General features: G+C 45.1%; 1 protein-coding gene across 2 annotated transcripts in view; it reads left to right on the top strand.

Annotated features, from left to right (window-relative positions):
* Positions 1–4306: 4306 nt before the first annotated feature.
* LOC103182606 (histone deacetylase 2) overlaps positions 4307–22454 on the top strand; it is a 42936-nt gene continuing 24788 nt past the window's right edge. Inside the window, exons 1-2 of one of the 2 annotated variants that reach the window (XM_042332798.1) lie at positions 4307–4657; positions 10741–10779. In XM_042332798.1, the coding sequence (XP_042188732.1) occupies positions 4591–4657; positions 10741–10779 (106 nt within the window). In that variant the 5' untranslated portion in view covers positions 4307–4590. The remainder of the gene's footprint in view (positions 4658–10740; positions 10780–22454) is intronic. The other variant, XM_042332799.1, reaches the window with a different exon arrangement.

Below are 22454 nucleotides of genomic sequence, written 5' to 3'. Positions count from 1 at the left end.
GGGTATTTTGTTTAATGAAAACAACAGTGTAAATGTATGCAGTGGTTTTAGTCAGTTTGGGATTGGTTATTTTGACGATAACAGACAAAATGTTCAAATTGAAAAAGTAAGATTAATGACAGATCATGACTGCGTATTTACAAACAAACAAATCAGGAAAGACAACACCACCTTGCATTTATACAGTGCCCTTTACACAGAGTAGCATGTTGTAGTGCTTAAAGGAAGCCATTGCTAGGATCTTTCAGGACTAGTATTTGCCCCAAATAACCATAAAAACCTGATTCCAATACACCTCAATCTAGTAGTTCTAACAAAGAAATGTAAAGTGTAGTGACTGTGCATTTTGTAGGCAAATGCAACAGTCAATTTACACACAGCAATTTCCCATACAGAGCCATGAAGTAAATGATGAACTTTACCTGAACAATTGTTAGCCAGGACAAAGGAGAAACTACTTCCTCTTTTTGAACAGTGTAATGGGATCTTTAGCATCCTCCAGAACAGGCAGAAAAGACCATGGTTTAACATATCATTCAAAAATGGTACCTTTGACATTGCAGCAGAAGCCCATTGAAGCTCAGAGTTCGAGGTGATCTGTGAAACCATGACTTTCTCATTCACAGGTAAACGTACAACAAATTGAGCCAGGATGACAGTGTTCCTCTCATCTTCCTGTAGCTTAGTGGTTAGAGCACTCACCTTGCAAGCTAGAGACCTGGGTTTGATCCCATCAAGGCAAAATGTTGGGCAAGTTTCCTTACTCCACACCCCTCTGTTTACCTAGTAGTAGGTAAGAACCTGGTTGTTAGTTGATTGGCGGATCGCTTTTCCGGGTGTAATAATTCCTTTTTAAAAAAATGTTTGTTGGACACTGCTGTGTGCAATTGGCTGCTGCATTTCGCCCGCAAAATATACAGTCAATTAACTTTACAGTATATTCTGTGAAGAGCTTTGAGACTTCTTAATATCAAATGCAAGAATTATTATTAATATTATCTTAAAGGAGTATAGTATAGCTTGTTTTTTTAAAAAATATATATACTGCATTCTGCAAAGGTGTCCCAGTTAAATGTCTGCCAATCACATCTACCTTATGGCTGATACATATAATTATAGAAAGATACAGCCTTAGAAACAGGCCATTTGATCCAACTAACAACAACTTGCATTTACAACAAAAACAAAATCACATTTGAATAGTGCATTTCATGCCCCAACACCCTGGACAATCAGGGATTTGAACCCGAGCTGGGGATCGGGATTGGGGAGGGAGGTTAGGATGGTGATCGAAGGTTTAGTCGAAGAGGAGGGTTTTGAGACCACCTTGAAAGAGGCAAGGGAGGGAGCAAGTTGAAGGTACTGTGGGATGCAGTTTCAGAGGGTGGGGCAAAGAGGCTGAAGGCCTGATGGCCGATGGTGGAGCAGACCGGGTGGGGAGATATGAAGCAGGCCACAGCCTGCTGAGCGAAGAGAGTGGACAGGTTGATGTGGGGTCAGCATGTCGCAGAAGGAGGGAGCAAGGCCGTGGAGTGCTTTGAAGGCAAGGACAAGGACTTTGAACTCTATCCTTTGGGGATGGGGAGCCAGTGCAGCCAGATGAAGGTGAGGTTGATGGGGTCACAGAGCGTGGTGCGGGGGAGGACACGAGTTGCAGAGTTCTGGATGATCTGGAGGGAAGAGTTAGGAAGGCCGACAAGCAGGGAGTTGGTGTAGTCGAGCCTAAATGTGATGAATGCATGGATGATGGTTTTGGCAGCCTGAGGGTTGAGGCAAGTGGCGGAGCCGGGCGATGTTGTGGAGGTGGGAGAAGGCAGAGTGGGTCATGGCACGGATGTGGGGTAGAAAGGATAGTTGAGGGTCAAGCAAGTCACACTAAGGTTCTGGACTGGCTCAGTGAGGTGGAGTGTCATCCTTGGATGGTGAAGCCTCAGTAACTGAGGTGAGGAGGTACTGACGAGAGCCAATCAGGAGAGCCTCGGTCTTGTTGATGTTCAATTGAAGAGAGTGAGCTCTCATCCAGGACTTGATGTCTGACAGATATTCTGTCAGGATAGCAGTGGTCCTGGAGTCGAGGGTGGAGGCAGAGAGATAGAATTCGGTGTCATCCGCATACATATGGAAGTTGACCCCATGTCTGCGGATGATGTAACCAAGAGAGAGTATGTAGATATTGAAGAGGAAGGGACCAAGGACAGAGCCCTGAGGAAAGCTGCACGAGACAGTGCCGAGGCTGGAGGAAAAGCAGATTGTTGAGATGAAGCTTCGTGCTTCCTATTTGAGTGTCTACGGTCACCTCACCCTTCACCCAGCTCGCTGTCGTGCTCTGCCACTGTCAAGAACTCTGGTACGCAGGTTAGCTTCAGGGTAGAAGATCTTCAGGTGTGACCTGAAGATGGGAAAGGAAGGGGCAAGGCGGAGGGATAAAGGAAATTTTCCAGAGTTTTGGGTTGTAGTGCGGCCACCAATGGTGGAATGGAGGGCACGAGGGACATACAGAATGCTGGAGCCAGTCGAGTGGAGGCAGTGGGTTGCGGGATAAGAAGGTTGGAAAGTGTCAGGGCATGAAGGGATTTAAAAATGAGTGTGAGGATCTTGAAATAGATCGGTTCGACGAAAGGGAGACAGTGGTGCCTGGCTGGAAGTGGTGTGATGGAAATGCGGGGTTTAGCCCGGGTGAGTATGTGGCTGGCAGTGATTTGGATTAGCTGGATCCTGTGCGTGGTGGATTTGGGGAAACCGGCAGAGTGCATTTCAGAAGTCGATGCCATTGTTTATATTCACACAAGCGCCCACCCCTCTTAATCCTCTCTCCTATATCTCCCCCTCTCTTCTGCTCTCCAGCTCTTTACTGTTTTTATTTTAGTTTTGTAGATTATGTCCGATGTTTAATATAATTGTTAATTTGGTACAGCACCTTTCATATCAGGAGGACCTCTCGCTGGATATACTGAGTAGTGCAGTGATTGCATATTTTGTAGGTGACATGTGCATCTAATTTGCGCGCAGCAATGTCCCACAAACAGCCGTAAAGTTTTATTTGGAGTAACTGGCCTGGCCACAGGGAGAAACTCCCTTCTCTTTTTAAATAGTACAGTGGCATTTTTAACGTGAACCTGAACAGGTAGATGGGACCTTGGTTTAACAAAAACTTGCATTTATATACCACTTTCACTCTCAGTAGTGTCTCCATGCTGGACAATGCAGGACAGGACACTCCTGCACTGGCCTGGAGGGTCAATTTAGGCTGAATTCAAAGCTTGACGTAGGGCTGAAGCCCACAACCTTCCTACTCGTGGAGTCCTGTAGCTCAGTGGTTAGAGCACTCGCTTTGCAAGTGAGAGACCTGAGTTCAATTCCAGGCAGAGGGCGAAACCTTGGGCAAGTTTCCTTACTCCACACACCTAATAATAATCCCTCCAAAACCAAAAATAAATTGGTCATTTTCGATCTACAACTGTTTGTGGGACATTGCTGTGCGCAATTGGCTGCCGCGTTCGCCCACAAATACAGTCAATTCACTTTACAGTGTGTTCTATGAAGCGCTTTGGGACGTCCTCCCGACGTGAAAAGCGCTATATCAAATGCAAGGATTATTATTATTATTATTACTCAAGAGGCGAGAGTGCTACCAAACTGAACCAGGCTGACGAGACCCTTTAAAAGATACGTATACAGATAGTTGGTAGGCATTGTGGGGGGGGGGGGGGGGGGGTTCGGTGGAGGAGCGAGGCGTTCGGACGAAAAGATCTGCCACGCTCTAATAAACCGGTGGAACAGGCTGGAAGGTTGCGTCCCTCCCCTTGAGTTCTGCATCCAGCCCTGGTCAGTGCGGAAGGCTGGTGGTGACTCTGAGCTCAGGGCGCAGAAGAGCCGCAGGTCGGTGCCCTTTGGGAAAACACACGACCTCCTCTGCATCTCGACACCAGAGCCAACAAGCGCCGCACCACGTGACACCCCGAGCCCGGGCTCCCTCTTTGTTACAGTCCCTCGTGCGCGCGCGCGCGCGGGGAGTGCGGGGGGGGGGGGGGGGAGGGGCTGGCGGGCCGTGCCAATCACCCACTGCCGGGGGAGGGGAGAGAGAGAGAGAGAGACTTAAAGGGGGAAAGAAACCCGATGACTCCCCCTTTCCTCTGTCGGTGCAACGCGCGCAAAACCTGAACTCACTCCCGAATCAACGCTCCGAGTAGAGTTAGTCCGGCTGTTGTGTCGGGAGTGTTTGAGAGAGTGTGTGTGTGTGTGTCCCCCCCCCCCCCCCCGCGGGGTGGGTGTTGGTGCTGGCCAACACAGCGGCTGGATTGGGCGGGTTTTGGGGCGGGTTTGGGTCCTGGCCGCTGTTGTTTTGGGTGTTGGGGAGTGAAACGCGCGGTGCTTTGGGCGGGTGTCCCAACGCAAAACAAGCGAATAAACCTAATCCTGCGGGAGGGACTCACTGAGCACTCACACCGAGTCGGGGCCGCGCGGCCACCGACGGGAGGCGACGCCCCGCTGTTGGGCTACTTCTGGGCGAGGGATTGCGGGGGTTTGGGCTACAAAACCGGTTTGAATTGGTGGCTGCGCTGCGGGGTGCGCGCGGCTCTCACTGCTGTCATGGCGCTGAGTCAGGGAAGCGGCGGCGGCGGCGGCGGTAGGAAGAAAGTCTGTTATTACTATGACGGTAAGAGCCGGGGATGGGCGCCGCGCTCCCTCCCTCTCTCCGTCCGTCCGTCCGTCCCACTTTCTCTCTCTCTCTTCCTGCAATCCAGACACCGCGCCCCCCCCCCGCCCCGGGGATTTACCCCCAAACACACCGGGGCCCCGCGCCCCCCCCCACAGCCACCACCACCGCCACCGCACTCCAGGCCCCGAGAGATTGGACATGTTAATAGGAGCCGTTTCCCGCCTCTCTCTGTCTCTCTCCCCTCCCCCACTCTCCCCCTCCACCTCCCCAACTCCTCCCTCCCCCCACTCCTCCCCCCCCACTCCCCCACTCCACCCCTCCCCCCACTCCGCCTCCCCCACTCCCCCCCCCCACTCCTCCCCACTCCACCCCTCCCCCAGTCTCCCCACTCTCCCTCCCCCAGTCTCCCCACTCCTCCCCCTCCCCCCCAGTCTCCCCACTCCTCCCCCACCCTCCCCTCCCCCACTCCTCCCCTCCCCCAGTCTCCCCACTCCTCCTCCCCTCCCCCAGTCTCCCCACTCCCCCCCACTCCTCCCCTCCCCCAGTCTCCCCACTCCACCCCTCCCCCACTCTCCCCACTCCTCCCCTCCCCCACTCCTCCCCTCCCCCAGTCTCCCCACTCCACCCCTCCCCAGTCTCCCCACTCCACCCCTCCCCACTCTCCCCACTCCACCCTCCCCCACTCCTCCCCTCCCCCAGTCTCCCCACTCCTCCCCCACTCCTCCCCTCCCCCAGTCTCCCCACTCCACCCCTCCCTCTCCCCACTCCACCCCTCCCCCAGTCTCCCACTCCTCCCCACTCCACCCCTCCCCCCACTCCACCCCTCCCCCACTCTCCCCACTCCACCCCTCCCCCACTCTCCCCACTCCACCCCTCCCCTCCCCCACTCCTCCCCCACTCCACCCCTCCCCACTCTCCACACTCCTCCCCCCCTACTCTCCCCACTCCACCCCTCCCCACTCTCCCCACTCCACCCCTCCTCCCCCACTCCACCCCTCCCCACTATCCACACTCCTCCCCCCCCTACTCTCCCCACTCCACCCCTCCCCCACTCTCCCCACTCCTCCCCCCCTACTCTCCCCACTCCTCCCCACTCCATCCCTCCCCTACTCTCCCCACTCTCTCCACTCCTCCCCTCCCCCAGTCTCCCCACTCCTCCCCTCCCCCACTCCTCCCCTCCCCCACTCTCCCTCCCCTCCCCCACTCTCCCCTCCCCTCCCCAGTCTCCCCACTCCTCCCCTCCCCCACTCTCCCCACTCCTCCCCTCCCCCACTCTCCCACTCCTCCCCTCCCCCACTCTCCCCACTCCTCCCCTCCCCCACTCTCCCCACTCCTCCCCTCCCCACTCTCCCCACTCCTCCCCTCCCCCACTCTCCCCACTCCTCCCCTCCCCCACTCTCCCCACTCCTCCCCTCCCCCAGTCTCCCCACTCCTCCCCTCCCCCAGTCTCCCCACTCCTCCCCTCCCCCAGTCTCCACTCCTCCCCTCCCCCAGTCTCCACTCCTCCCCTCCCCCACTCTCCACTCCTCCCCTCCCCCACTCTCCACTCCTCTCCCCACTCCTGCCCTCCCCAGTCTCCCCACTCCTCCCCTCCCCCACTCTCTCAACTCCTCCCCTCCCCCACTCTCTCAACTCCTCCCCTCCCCCACTCTCTCAACTCCTCCCCTCCCCCACTCTCTCCACCCCTCTCCCCTCCCCCAGTCTCCCCTCCCCCAGTCTCCCCCCCATCCCCTCCCCCAGTCTCCCCCCAATCTACCCCCACATCCCCTCCCCGAGTCTCCCCCCCCCCCCCAGTCTTGTCCCCGCTTCCCCAGTCTTGCCCCCCATTCCTCAGTGTTGCCCCCCCCCACATCCCCCGGTGTCTGCCCCCCACATCCCCCGGTGTCTGCCCCCCACATCCCCCGGTGTCTGCCCCCCACATCCCCCGGTGTCTGCCCCCCACATCCCCCGGTGTCTGCCCCCCACATCCCCCGGTGTCTGCCCCCCACATCCCCCGGTCTCGCCCCCCACCATCCCCGGTCTCGCCCCCCCACCATCCCCCGGTCTCGCCCCCCACCATCCCCCGGTCTCGCCCCCCCACCATCCCCCGGTCTCGCCCCCCCCACCATCCCCCGGTCTCGCCCCCCCACCATCCCCCGGTCTCGCCCCCCCCACCATCCCCCGGTCTCGCCCCCCCACCATCCCCGGTCTCGCCCCCCCACCATCCCCCGGTCTCGCCCCCCCACCATCCCCCGGTCTCGCCCCCCACCATCCCCCGGTCTCGCCCCCCCACCATCCCCCGGTCTCGCCCCCCCACCATCCCCCGGTCTCGCCCCCCCACCATCCCCGGTCTCGCCCCCCACCATCCCCGGTCTCGCCCCCCATCCCCCGGTCTCGCCCCCCCCCCCTTGCCCCGGTCTCGCCCACCCCCCTCTTGCCCCCTCCTCGGCTCCCCTCCCAGCCCACCCCCCCCCCCGCCTTGCCGGCCCCCTCCTTTGCCTTCCGACCCCGTCTTCCCCCAGGGGCTTTTTTTTCCTCCCCTACCAATTTCCCTCCTCTCCCGGGCCAATTGTTCACTGCTCATACTTTCCAAGACAGATTTTGGGGGAATTGTTTTAAGCAGCAAAAACCCCTCCTTGCCCACCCCCCTCCAGAAAATTGGGGTCCTTTGGCGCATTTAAAAAAAATGTTTTTTTAGAGCGCCCCAGTCTCTGAAATTCCCTTTTGCAGGTTCATGCATTAACTAGTTGGATTTGAATGAATGAGACAGAGAGTGAGACGTATAGTGACTGCTTGAACCATCTCGTAGTAAATAGTGGGATGTGTGGTTGTGATCGAACTTGTATATTTTTATAAGCTAAAAAATTTCACTCCATTGTCTTTGAAATATGTAGTCAATGGAGAATTACTTATTTCTTAAGATGCTATTTTCATTTTGTCGGTTAAGAATGAAATTTAACTTTTTACATTAAAGCTGCATTTCTAGATTTTTTTTATTTCAGGGGTGCTTGGTAAAATCTAAATAAACAGCCATGGGTTGATAAGCACAATGCTAACTGCATTAAAAATGTATGAACATGTCCCTATTAAATCATAATTCAACATTATTTACACAACCTAATTCACAGTAATTCAAAATATATTTCAACATATGATTCATATTTGCATTTTGAGATCATTCGTGCCTTCTTAAAGTCTTTCATGTTGACAATCGCGAAGATGGGCCAATGTTCCTGTGAAATAATGTCTCAAAGCTAATGCGATATTGAGATTTGAGATGTTGGAAAAATTTCATCCATCAATGACCTCGTCTTATAACTAGGGAACACAGTTCTAGAGCCCCTTTGTATTTCATTATTTCCCCTATTGTGCTTAAATATTATATAAATTGTGCATTGAAAGATTGGGAAACTAAAATTGTGACCATTAAATTCAGTTTCTCGGGTTTAAAATTAACATTATGTTTTTTTTCCGTGACATGCGGCACCCACCTTTTTTAAAAAAAAGTCTCTTGTCACAGGTCAACTGGCAGAATGTAGGCATTTCACATAGGGAGAAATTTTTTCTAGTCAACATTTTTCTCATGAAATAGGACAGAAGAAAATGGATTAAGGAAAGGCTGTTTGGGCCTTGAACCGTGCTCCTTTCACAGTTTGCACACAGCCTATCACCTCATGGGCTCCACGTCACTTATTTAGTCAGCTGAGATTTTTTTTAACAAAGCACCTGACCTAAGGTAATCTTGTAAAACACCGGAATATTTTTTCTATCCCGAATATGAAATAGGGAATACTCCTAGGCCTATCCATTCCATGTGCTTAAGACATAAATATAATTCAATGTTTTACTTGGGAATTATCTATCACCACAATGCCTTACTCCTGCCAGCCCTATTTTAAAATATTTGTGGGAATTTATTGAAAGCCTCATTTGTAATTGAAGTATTATTTCTGTTTTCAAATGGGATTCTCCAAAGCTATTTCAAGAACCTTGGTTTCCTCTTTTTGTGCCAAACATGTTTCTCCTTGATAACCCTTAACAATATATTGCTGAAATCTGTCCATGACATGTTTACTGTTATCAGTGCTAGGAAAAATCTGGAACTTTATTTGCCCTCCTGGATAGGTTATACAAAAAGACCTGTTTCCAACCTTCCTCTCACTTGCAAATATTTCTCTTGTTTGATAATATTATGATTATTGCCATATCAAACTTTCCTCTCTTCCTTCTAAGTTCTTTGTATGCTGTCCTATGCATTCTTCTCGGTATTTTTACTGTGTTGAAGTCCAAATTTAATTGTATTGTCCTATGCTTTACTCACTCTTTCCTAGGACCTCAATGATGAAACACCTTAATACTGTATCTCCAATCTTTCTATACAATATAAATTTACATAGTTTATATAGCACTTTTCACATTGGGAGGACCGTCCCAAAGCGCTGGACTGTCCAAGGTTTGTACCCATGCTGGGAGTGAGGGCTGTGTTGATGGGAAAGCTGACTAAAAGTGCAATTGGAGAGAAAGGCGTTGAGGCAGTCCTTGAAGAAAGTGAGGGAGGGAGCGAGCCAAAGGGAGTTCCAGAGAGTGGAAGCAGATATGCTGAAAGACTGGCTACCAATGGTAGGGCAAGGAATGTGAAGCATGTTGGGGCCCGCTGAGCAGAGCGGTTGGTAGGGTTTTTGGAGATCACGGAGGTAGGGTGGGGCAACACCACAGAGGGATTGAAAGGTTAGGATTATTAATCGTGTCTATCTACGAAAACTGGGGTTACCAATTCATCTTAATTTGAGGTCTACATCAGTAATCCATGGATCTTAATATCAAATGCACAATCTGAATGAAATCACTTTGGTTCCATCTATTACTTGGGAATTCCTGATTGATTGCTCAGTTCAGCACTGGTTAATGTTCTTCCTGCCCACCAACTATTTTGTCATTCTTTCCCTGTCTTATTAATTCACTGTATTTTTCCACATCTTCTGCTTTTGACCATTGCTGCCTTCTTGCTGAGTAACTCTGGATGAGTCCTCATTCCTTTTCCCAGACTGATGTAGGTCTTCTCAGTTCATTTTTGATACGGCCCCTGAAGACCTAGGAAAACTTGATCAGGTTGACCGACTGCACACAGTAATCGTAATTGCATAGTTGCATCAAGAAACACTAATTGAGAGTGGGAAGGAATTATTTCAATGGGTGTCCCCTGAAATAACAAAAATGTTAATTGGAGAGGGTCTGCAGCTTTAAATTTTAAAATGTCTATTTGCATTGTTGAAAAGTTGCATCTTTGTTGATTTTGAGATTAAACGTTTTCTGTTAAAGGATGCAAATGTGAAGTATTCATATTTTTGTGCCTCCAGATTGCTTAACTTTTAATAGGCATATACATTAAGTGAATCCTCAGTTGAAAGGCTCTACTATGGAGCTCAGAAACAAAAGTGCTCTGTTGGTATCAGACAAAGATGGTCCTCAATACAAACTAACCCATTTTTGAACAGTATAAATCATACTAAATTTTCAGGACACTTTTTTCAAAATGTAACTTTGGGCCAGTTTGTAAAAGAAGGCCAACTGCTGCAGTAAGTCATGTGGGTATATAAAGCATGTTTACATCTGAGAGCATGACATAATTGACTCCATTGAAGTCGTTCAACTAAGGATAATAAGTGGTAAAAATGGATTAAAAATCCAACCGGGGACAGATAATAAGCTGCGGAGGATTTGATATTGACTGTATGCTTGCTGTTCATCCACACTTGCAGTCTCTAAAGTTAAATGCTGTTTCCACAACATTTTGTTCACTTGTGTGAGATTTACAGTGAAAGTTTAGTATTTTTTGTCACACTTTATTTGCATGCTTTTAATTGTAAGAGATTATTGTCCAAAATATAAATTTACTAGAATAACTAATGTTGTGAGTTGATATGTTGTTAAAATAACAGCAGTCATGCAAAAATGATTGCAATTTGGCCTCTATATAATGAAATGTGTAATGATTTAGCAAGAATAAATCACTAAGATTATTTAACAAATGTGTGTTGATAAAAAATATACTTTTGGATTTTCAAATTTCTACTTACTTAACAGTAATATTCATTTATCAGGTATTCACTTAAGTGGAGCTGACAGTACTGAAGTTGTAGGTAAGTTTTTAGCTTTTGACCAAAAGACTGAAAAAATCAAACTGAAGTGTTTTCTATATTACTTTCCATGACCAGCTGCACTTATCAGGAAACAGATAATAAATATACTGTTTATTCCCTCTTCTCACTTATTTTAGAAGTGCAAGTTGTAAGATAATGATATATTTGCAGTGTAGTTCAGTATGACCCTTCTAAATAGATTGTATACTGTAGTAACATAGCGCAGATTAGCTCCCTCATTTCTATCATAAAAAGTGCAAGATATTCTGTTGTTTTCACGGTGCATTTTTATCTTCAAAATTTTGATTTTGTAATTTTGCACAGGTTTTAAGATTAACATGGATGTATGAGTATGTGTCAGATACGATTTTATAACCCAGGTGGCTAGCCTCATAAATCAATTGTGAATCTTACAGTTTTTCTGTTCATGATTTATGGTCGACACCGTAAGTTCTATAGCTCATTCTGTGCTGTGGTTATACTGTGCCTAATGTAATAATGTTAAATACAGAATTTTGAGTATGAATTGATATGTGATCCCAAAGATGTCATTGTGAAACTCCTTTTGACCGTGATTTCTATTCTTATGTATGATGTTGCCTGTAGCAAAATACAACAAAAATTCAGAGATGCTGCACTGTAATACAAAGCTCAATCCTAAAACTAATATACAGTAAAGCTCACGTAAATCATATCAGCCAGGACCACAACTTTTAAAATGACTTGCGTAAAGTCCGAGTTGCAAGCAAACTTGTATAAGTCGTATAAAATCAGATTTAATCAAAAATCTGCACATGCATAACAAAGTGGTTCGTTGAATCATGGGAAATGTAATCTTGACCTGATGGTGCATGTGCAAATGAACTTCATTTCCCGCAATTCCAATGTTTGCCGATAAGTGCAAATATGGCGTATTTAGTCAATATACATTGAATAATGGGAAATACAGTCTTGACCTGGCATGCACACTTACCAGCTGCAATTATGAAGTACCACATGCACACTTACTGGCTGCATTGAATTACGCATGCACTGTAGATTATTGATTAACTCAAATTTTTATATGACTTGTGCAGTTTGCCTGTAACTTGGACTTCAAGTAGTCAGTAGGATCATATTGTTTTCTAATCCAAATGCTGTTTATACACTTGAGATTACTTTTTGATAGGCCTTGCTCTATCCCCCCAAAACTGTGCGAGATTCAGAGGAGCAAAAATAATGTGTACTTTTATGTGAGAGGAGAGAGGGGAGTGGGGGAGGGAGGAGGGAGAGAAATTGAAACCCTAATGTCCTCATACTCGCCTACAAATCACTTCATGCCCTGGCACCTCCCTCACTAACCTGGGCACATTCCATTCCTCCACTCCCCTCTGCTCAGTCGGATCGGGCCTTCTGTATGTCCATTGACCCCTCCACTCCACCATCAGTGGCTGTGCTTTCAGTCGTTATGCCCCAATCTGGAACTCCCTGCCCCAATCCCTCTGCTTTGCCTCTCTTTGCCTATCTTCATATCATACCTGAAGACTTTCCTCTTCACCATGCCTACAGTCACCTAATAATAACAATAATCCTTGCGTTTGATATAGCGCTTTTCACGTCTTCTAGACATCTCAAAGCGCTTCACTGAATATACTGTAAAGTGAATTGACTATATTTGTGGGCAAACTGCAGCAGCCAATTGCACACAGCAGTGTCCCACAAACAGTCATGGATTGAAGTGACCAATTTATTTTTTTCTTGAGGGATTATTATCAGGCGTGTGCAGTAAGGAAACTTGCCCAAGGTTTTGCCTTGCCGGGAATCAAACCCAGGTCTCTCACTTGCGAGGCGTGTGCTCTAACCACTGAGCTACAGGACTCCATCTCCCCTTTCTCCCCAACTCGACGTCAAACTATACCATTGTTAAGCGCTCCAAGCTGCTACCTTGCGTGAAGGGCACTATATAAATGCAAATTGTTTAATCTTAATTCAATTTGATGTTCAAAATACATCCACTCAGACCCTGCTCTCTGATTATTGTGTAATTTGACTGGAGACTGGATGATTAATGGGTAACTTCTGTGACATGGGTTTAAATCTGGTTTAATCTGATCCAGTCGAAGATTTTATTCTAACAGCTTCAAGTATTGGCATGAATTTTGTTTGTGCCCATGTTGGCACTGAATTGCCAGTAATATTCAAATCACAAAGGTGTAGCCTGCTCCATGTCTTCATGGCTTCATGTCCCCCGCCAGGCTCGCCCCACCATCGGTGGTCGTGCCTTCAGCCTTTCTACCGCCACCCTTTGGAACTCCATCCCACATTCCCTTTGCCTCACTCCCTCCCTTGCATCCTTCAAAGCATGTCTCAAAACCCTCCCTCTTTGACCGAGCCTTTGGTCACCCTCCTACCCTCCATGCCCTCCACTCTTCCTGATCCCAATCCCCAGTTCGGGTGCAAATCCATGACAGTCCAGCGCCTTGGGATGTCCTCCCAACGTGAAAGGCACTATACAAATGTAATTTTGTATTTTATTGTAAAGGTGGCTGATACGAGAAATGAAAATATGCGGGCTAATGCTGTAGAAAAAGGGATCATTTGGAAAGTTTGGGGTCGAAGCATATTGTTGAGACGATGCTACTCTGTGTCTGGCCCATACTTTGCTTGACTTGGCAAAGTTTGCTGCTAGAAGTAAGTTTTCCATTCTCTGCGTCTAATACCTCCCTCCCCATACATTCACATACGCACTCAAAAAATACACCTTTGAAATACAATTGCGGGGGCAATATTTTAAATATAGGATGTTTGTTTCCTGCCTTCCCCACTATATGCATAAAATATAGAAAAATAGGTAGGGAAAAAAAGCAGTTTGGTTTAAAGAAAGATCACCATTCCTAACTTTTGTCTATACTGTTTGTAGAAGCCTTCCATTTGGGGTTTCACAGTGCACCAGGAACCATTCTGATGACAGGTTATGAAACCGCTTAGGAATCAGCTTTTGCCATGACCTGTATTCCAACATGAAAGAGGATGCCTGAGCCAGTAAGAGTTGGTGCTGACTGGGTAATACTAACTTTTGCTCTTGCACCTTTCATTTGGCGTTCAAATTTGTTCCAAATGCCAATTTCCAGACTTCTCTATGGAGTTATAATAATCTAAATGGTTGCAACAGTTTCCTGATGTGAAGCAGGTGTCAGATCCCCGTAGGTAATGTTAATGAATATTCTATATAAAAGTATCTTCTACATGGCAGGAAATGTTTAGCCAATTCTTTTGCTGGAAAATTTTTTATGCTGCAGAACATTGATTCTCTTCTTTTGCAGAAAATCTATTTTTTGCAAGATCATACAGTTAGAATTTGTCCTGTACATTCCTCTGCAATATGATTATTACTGTGGACTTTGAAGTACTGTCTGAATAGATTTGATGTGAACAGAAAACCATTTAAAAGTAATTTACTCAACTGATGGCTCAGTACAGATGCACTGCTTGGTGTAGAACTCGACTATTGTAGATGAGTTAGTTCCTGAGTTTAAATCCAGGTCTATGCAGCATAGAAAAGCCAGTTCTGCATTCTGATTGTTATCTGTTTTCTCCCTGCTTGAAACTGTCAGCCTGGCTTAGTTGGTAGTACTCTCATTTCCGTGTCAGAAGGTTTTGGGTTTGAACTTCACATTGAGATTTTTAGTTCATAGCAATGCTGGGAGGGGTGTTACAATACAAAATACAATACACAATTACATTTGTATAGCACCTTTCACATCGGGAGGATGTCCCAAGGCGCTGGTATTGTATTGGATGTTCCGTCCTTCGGATAAAATGTCCTGGCTGTCTATTCAGTGGACATGAAAGATCCCATGGCACTATTCAAAAAGAGAAGGGAGTTTCTCACGGTGTTCTGACCAACAATCCCCCAAACAAAATTAGTCATTCACTTCATGGTTATTTGCGGGACATTCTGTGTGCAATTTGGTTGTTGTATTGATCTACAAATATGCACTGCACTCACTGCACTTCATGGTAAAATTTAGCGTTTTGAGCCTTTTCAATGATGTGATAAGGCGCCATACCAAACGCAAGTATTATTATTAATAAGTGTGGATTTGGATTTCTTTGGATATCAATTAACGACAGAATCAGGCTTAACTGATATGCCGACCGCTAAGGTTGCTTCACTGTTGACACTTGATGTCCAGCTAAACTCTCTTGAAACCATTGGATGACTGCTGATTTCTGTGGAAACAACAGTGGCATGAATTATACAGGAATGAGACAGTTAATTAAACCCAAATACAGGGGAAGCTGCTTAAGACAGACACTGCTTAACGCTGGATTCTGGGTAAATCGGAGACAACTCCCAGCCCTGATTCATTTGTATTGTTTCCTATTTTAAATATACCAGTTAATTTGGACAAAATACCACACTGATTGCCACTGCATCAACTTACTTTGTGTCTCAAGCGGCTCCAATCAGCCATGAGTGGCTCCGGGATGGAGATGAGAGGAGTCAAATTGCGATTAACTGATAAGACTGGGGCCGTTTGTGATTGTATGGAGACCCCCATCCATTCACAACTTCAGGCTATTAATCATATAGGAACCGCCGCTGATTTGTCCTCTTCCTGTTTAATGGGACTGCAATGGGAGGGAGTAGGCGACCTGCCTCCGTTCCTCGCTGGGCTGGAAGAAGTAAGGGAATTTCAGTTAGCTTCGGTTTAAGCGTGTCCGGGGCTGATGCAAATGGCTTAAATGGCTACCTCTGTATAATAATTAATATTATTCTCTTTTGAATAAATATCATGAATGAGTTAGTGGTTCCTTATTCACTTATGCTCATGATTGATTTTACTTGTACGATTTTTATGTAACAAAAGTTTTTATCAATGCAATAGAAAGTTACATTTGTAAAACGCCTTCCACTTCGGGAGGACGGCCCAAAGCGCTGGACAGTCAAGGATTAGGACTTGAGCGGGGTGGGGTGGGTTGGGATCAGGGAGGGTGGGGGGGTAGGAGGGTGGAGGAAGGCACGGTCAAAGAGGAGAGTCTTGTACTCAGGTAGCACAAATCACCAAGTGCATTGACCTGAGGAATGAGAAATTACTGAGGTTTGTTTCCCATCTTTTATTCTGTACTTCCCCTCTTTTATTCTGCATACACTGCTTCCCTGGTTGAGAGGACTGGGTAAAGTTGTGCTCTTGGGATTCTAACAATGTGGAATTTCAATTAATCACCTAATGCTGTATGATAGTGTTGCATGACTGCATCCTAGTGTCATTTGTCCTGCAGTAATTTCCATTCTTATAGGCTGTGCATGGGGCTTCCCCACAGTGGCACAGTCAAGATTGGAAATTCATTGTGTGGGGAAATTGCAAACCCTAATCACTAATATGCTTCTTTGCTAAGATATTTATAACTAAATGTAGAACAATGTAATAGACAAAATTGCTTACCGCTTGAGTTTCTCTTTAAATTAAGAGGTAAATATAGTTGAGTGCTATGACTAACGGAAGTTTATCGATAGTTCCTTCCCGGCTGTAGGTAAGGTTTAGCACTTTCATTTGCAATGGACTTGTATAAGTATTTATTTTAGTTGTTTGCATGTTGAGAGAATCCCTTCAATATATAATAATAATGTCTGTTTTGAAGAATACAATACAAAATTAAATAGTGATAAGTAGTGATTTGAGCTATTTCTCTTGGGGTGATAAGTTATCAGNTTTTTTGTACATGTTTCTTAGAGGCTGATGTCACTAGCCATGGAAAATTAGAACACTTTCATGAATGCTATCTAAATCCAGAGATTTATGAGCACCCAGAATGTATTGGTTGAGAGGACAGCAATACAGAATTTATTTTGCGGTAGAGTGTCTTGTTATATTACTAGAATATACTAGAATAATTTTTTTCTTACCATTAATATGAATTCCCTAAATTGCAGTCGGGAGGGAAATCCATGGTTATTTTTAAAGATCGCTAGCTTATTTGAATTGTTGCTCTATAACCTTGGCTGAGATGATAATTTTTGCATTTGATATAGCCCCTTTCACATTGGGAGGGAATCTCAGAGCACTTCGAAGAATTCACCGTAAAGTGAGGTTACTTGTATATTTGTAATTGAATGGGGCAGCCAATTTGCATATATTAGTCTCCTGAAATAAATGGCCAGTGTTATTTGGGGGATTGATGGCCAGGACACCGTGAGAATATTCCTTTACAAATAGTGCCTTGGGATCTTTAGTGTTCACCTGAACTTGCAGACAGGACCTTGGTTCAATATTTAATCTGCAGGTCAGCACCTTCAACAATCCAGCGATTCCCAAGACTAGGTTTGTGTGTCAGTTTAGATGAGCTCCCAAGTACTGACATGGAGCTTGAAGTAACATCCTTTTGGCTCAAGATAAGAGTGCTCCCAACTGAGTCAGTATGACACCTGTTCATGCTGAGATCAGCTAAAGAAGCATGGAAAACGGATTGAACCTGGAACTCTGCAGATCTCAACAGGACACCAAAAAGTGCATTTACCCACTGAGGCATCAACAAGTGTTGAAAATTCTGTTTTATGAAGCTACCTTTTTGACGTCCCAAATTTTAGTCCCCATCCTCAACCAGTTGTGTATTTCTTGGGAGTATTCACAGGAATAGGCATATCCCGATATATTTCTTTACAAATTAAAGTCCTGAGGCAAAATTGCTGGTCTCCTCCATATTCCATTCCTGTATAACCAATTTTCTGTCACTGGGAGGAAAATATTTAAACTTTCATTAAGTTTCCTCCAGCGGGAGCTGGTATTGCAATATGATTATGCAGTTCCATGTTCAATTTCCAGGGTGCAGTTCACTGCTCATTTTACAAATTTGAGCTTTTAGAAAAATGGCAAATAATTGGGTCCTAGATTGCCTTAATTTGTTGCATTTTCAACGACTGTATGATAGGCCTACCCTCCTCTCACTCAGCCCGTTTAATTCTTGCATCCTCATCTTCATGTACATTTTGTGATTTTTAACCCTGTGTAAGTACTCCATTAATTCTGTACTCTTCCTATCTTTTCTCCACCCAACCATATCCTAATGGTTCTGAACACAAATGAATGAAGAATTAAGATATGTAGTAAGATATATTACTATTAATTACTGTAGAAATGAATCTTCTTTGAAATTGCAGTGACAATTTTGTAGATGTTTATAAAGCTTCACTGGTCTCATTTAAAACTTCAGTAATCTGTGTAGTCAATATAAAGTTGTTTATGGTTGATAATGAATGCACTCTGCTTTTAATTTATTGTTGAAAATTTAATTTGTTTTTATATTAGTAATATGACTTTATAATCGATTATTATTTACGCTTTATACAGAATCAATTTGTATGTTCCACAAGTGTTTTTAATAGGAGTAAATCTCTGATGGTCTTAGCACAAGTAGATAGAAACATTGGCTTCAAAATTTCACGACAATAAAGAAGCACTTTGCCAGAAATAGTTATTAATGTACAATAGGACTTAAAATTCCTGGTGTTCATGTACCCCTGAAGCACATAAATAATAGCATAGTTTATATTGCCTTGCCAGCCTTAAGGCTAAAGATGTCTTCATCTTCTGAATGAATATTGCAGAGGAGAATAACAAGGCTAATAACCCAGTGTTATCGTTAACTTGATAACCTACATATTTCATCCTTGAGAATGGATGTTTTGGAAGTAAACAAATGAATGTATTAAAGATACTAAATAGAGTTTTAAAAAAAAAGTAAACTCAGATCAATGTATTCAGCTAAGCAAGACAGTAGGACAATGGGTCAATATTTACATGAAAGGTAATCCGCAACTGGAATAGGTTAACAGGAGAGGATATTGAACTTGCTTAAGAAACTGCTTAATGGAAAGATGTTGGCATTGACATTGTGGAAGGATGAGATCAAATAGGACAAAGGACCTCATCTAAAACTAGTGAGATTTTCAGCACTTTGCTCAGGAATAAGTTTCTGTAGATTTCAGAATAATATGAGCTACATAGTCAAGATTGTAGTCTGATATTTATATAGCCATTGCCCAACACAGGAATAGGAGGTGATCTTTCAGCCAATTGAGCTTGTATATTAGATCACAATAGATTTATATTGCTTTTACCCTTATGCCCACATTGTGTGTCAGCCTGGCTCAGTTGGTAGCACTCTCACCTTTGAATCAGAAAATTGTGGGTTCAAGTACCACATTGGAACCCATGCAGTCGATGTTGACACTCCAATGCTGTGCTGGGGGTGTGCTGCATTTTCAGAGGTGCAGCTGTTTGGATGAGATGTTTAAGGTAGCCTTTGGAGATCCCATGTTACTACCCGAAAAGAGATGTATGTCAGCCTGGCTCAGTGATAACACTCCCACCTGAGTCAGAAGGTTGTGGGTTCAAGTTCCATGTCGGAAATTGAAATCACATAGGCTAAGCTGACACTCCATTGTGGTTCTGGGAGTGTGCTGCATTGTTGGTGGTGCCTTCCTTCAGATGAGATATTAAACTGAGGTCCCATCTCCCTGTTCAGATGGATGTTAAAGATCCTATGGCAGTATTTGAAAAGAGAGAAGTGAGTTTCTCTTTGTGTCTTGGCCAACAATGGAGTCCTGTAGCTGAGTGGTGAGAGCACTCCCCTCGTGAGCGAGAGGACCTGGGTTTGATTCCCGGGTAGGGCGAAATGTTGGGCAAGTTTTCTTACTCCACACACCACTGTTCACCAAGCAGTAAATAGGAACCTGGTTGTTAGTCAATTATCCAGGGATAATAATCCCTCCAGAAAAAATAATAACTTGGTCACTCAATCCCTGACTATTTCTGGAACACTTGTGTGCATTTGACTGCCACTTTTCCCCCACAAAATATAGTCAATTCACTTTGCAGTATATTCTGTGAAGTGCTTTGAGACGTCTCAATGATGAGATAAGGCGCTATATTAACAATCTACCAAAATAAAAAAAATAATTCACTGCATGGCTGTTTGTGAGACATTGCTTTGCGCAAATTCGGTTTGCGTTCACGCACAAATACACAATTACTTCAAAGTAAATCCTGTGAAGTACTCTGGGATGTCCTGCTGACGTGAAAACGCTATACCAATGCAAGGATTCTTTATTATAGTTTCTCTTGGTGTCCTGGCCAACAATCTGCCAAATAAAATTAGTGACTCCGTAGCCATTTGTGGGACATTGCTGTGTGCAAATTGGATGGTCCTACCCATTGGGCAAGCAGCAGGAAATCTTGCCAGATAATGTTTTCAGTGGCAAGCTATGCAGTTTTAGCTGGTTGGATTCCACCAGTACCTCAACACAGAGTCTGGAATCCCCAAGCCTTGGCTCTTGCCAGCTTGCACCTACTGCTGTCTGGAATTAGGTAAGCAAGATGCGTCTTTCCAGGGAGTACACATTCCATTTCAGTAAATATGTCCAGAATTGCCATGTGTATGTGGGATGCATGGAGCTGTTTGGTTTGAATACTCTTAAGCATGGAGATGGATTTCTGCGTGTGTCAGGCGCCTGGCTATCACTGGACAGTAATTAAGAGGTTGCCTTCGCTGTTTTTTTTTGGCTACTCACCCTCTGCCCTTAGCTGAGAGAGCTCTTGATGCCAATTTTTAGCAGCTCAATTGCTGCTCTACCTCAAATTAGCTAATTTAGCACAGTAGTTTTATCTGTGGTTAGTTTCCTCTGAGAAGATTAAATAAGTTGGAGATTTCATTAAAATAGTTATCAGTTAGCTCGCTTGAGAGTTTGGTCTCTTAGCTCAGAGTGTTAAAGGGAAATATAATTGAGATAATGAAGGGAATTGGTAAAGTTACTAGGGGCAATACTATATTGGAGAAGGATCTTAAAACATTGTCCTAAAATTGTAATTAAGGTTATGAGAATTGTTTTCACACAGCAGTTAGGATATGGATTACCCTGCCTGGAGTGGTGGTTCAGGTCGAATCCATATTGGCTTTCAGAAGAGACTAGGTAAAAGTGTCAATTACAGGGAATGGGCAAGGAAATGGGACTGAAATAATTATTTCCATAGGAAGCAGCACGGCACGATGGCTAAATGACATCTGCAGCGTATATTCCTATGGTTCAAATCAGAAGACGTTTCTTTATACAGTGAGTTGTGAAAATGTAGAATGCACTGACATTGTAATTAAGGTTAAGAGAATTTTAAGAGCTGTAGATGCAGAATCAGTTGTGATGCTTAAAAGGCAAATGCTTAGATAATTGGCAAGTGTATTAAGGGATATGGAGAGAAGGTTGGAAATGGGCTTAGAAGATGTGTATGAACCAGTCATGTGCAAACAGCATCAACCCACAAGGATACACACTGCACCTCATGGGGTCATTGGAGAATATTGGTGTCTTGTTCAACTTACAACTGTCCGTTAAACTCCACATCCATACTCTGACCTGCACAGCTTTCCCCTACCTCTGAAATATTGCCCGCCTCGCCACTACCTCTCCCCTCAGGCTGCCAAGACCCTAATCCATTCATTTATCACGCTTGACAATGACAACACTGCTTGCTGGACCACCCAACTCATTCCTACACAAGCTGCAGACTCTACAAAACTCTACAGCCCATGTCTTTTCCCACACTATCGGTCCAGAGAGTCTCCCACCCCAATCCTCTTTTGGCTTCATTGGTTCCTGATGCCCTGCAGATTGAGTTCAAGATCCTCGACCTCGCCTTTAAATCTCTTCAGTCTTGCCTCACCCTACCTCTGCAACCTCCTCAAACAGAACTGACTGCTCTCTTCCTTCACTCAGTGGGTTTGGGCCTTCTTCACGTCCCCTGCCCTACTACCCAACCGTTGGTGGTCGAACTTTCAGCCTATCTGCCTCCACTGTCTGGAACTCCAAACTGAAGTCCCTCTGACTCGCCCCCTTCCCCCACCTATTTCAAGGTCCGGCTCAAGACCTTTTTCTTTGACAGCACCTCCCGATTATGAAAGGCTCTACACAAATATAAATTTGTATTATATTTTAAATGATGGAACAGACTTGATGGTTATTCATTTTTTCCTAAGTGCAAATTCTATGATTGATGGGGTGTGTTAAATAGGTTGAAGGATCTTTTCTCGTTACACACTTGAAGTAGTTGATAAAATATTGTTAATCTATTTCTTTCAGAATATTTTTTTCATTCAAGTATTCATGTTAACACGTAATTCATTGCTTTGTTGGTGAAAATTATTTTGACCTGGCATGATTGGTAGAATTCTCATCTGGTTGTACTTTCAAGCCCCATGTCGGGAATTTGAACTCATATTCTAAGCTGACATCAATGCATTGCTGGGAGAGTACTGTATTCTTGAGATATAGTTCTTCGGATCAGATGTTAAACCAAGCTCCCCAATTGCCTTTTCAGGTGAGTGTTAAAATATCCCATAGTGCTGCAGTGGTGTCACATTAGGTGGTGTTTGGGATTCATCAAATCCCACCCTGTGCTATAGCAAGGATAGAGCATTTCACTGCACTTACATGCAGCTGACCAACTTGCTTTTTGCAATCCAGCTGCTATCTGCTTGAAAAGAAATAGCTGAATTCCAGGTTACCGGTTTACTGCTAATGTCGCTTCCTGTTTGATGAACATTGCAAGAAATGATGATGGCCGCGAGCTGGAAGTCAGGAATTATTTTAGTGTCGGAAGTTAAAATGGCTGACTTCTAGGTTATTGGTCGCCATTAATATT

This window comes from Callorhinchus milii, unplaced genomic scaffold, assembly GCF_018977255.1.
Source record: "Callorhinchus milii isolate IMCB2004 unplaced genomic scaffold, IMCB_Cmil_1.0 Scaffold3, whole genome shotgun sequence".
NCBI lineage: Eukaryota > Metazoa > Chordata > Chondrichthyes > Chimaeriformes > Callorhinchidae > Callorhinchus > Callorhinchus milii.
Note: the sequence above shows the minus strand (reverse complement) of the source record. Positions and strands in the feature narration are given on the sequence as shown.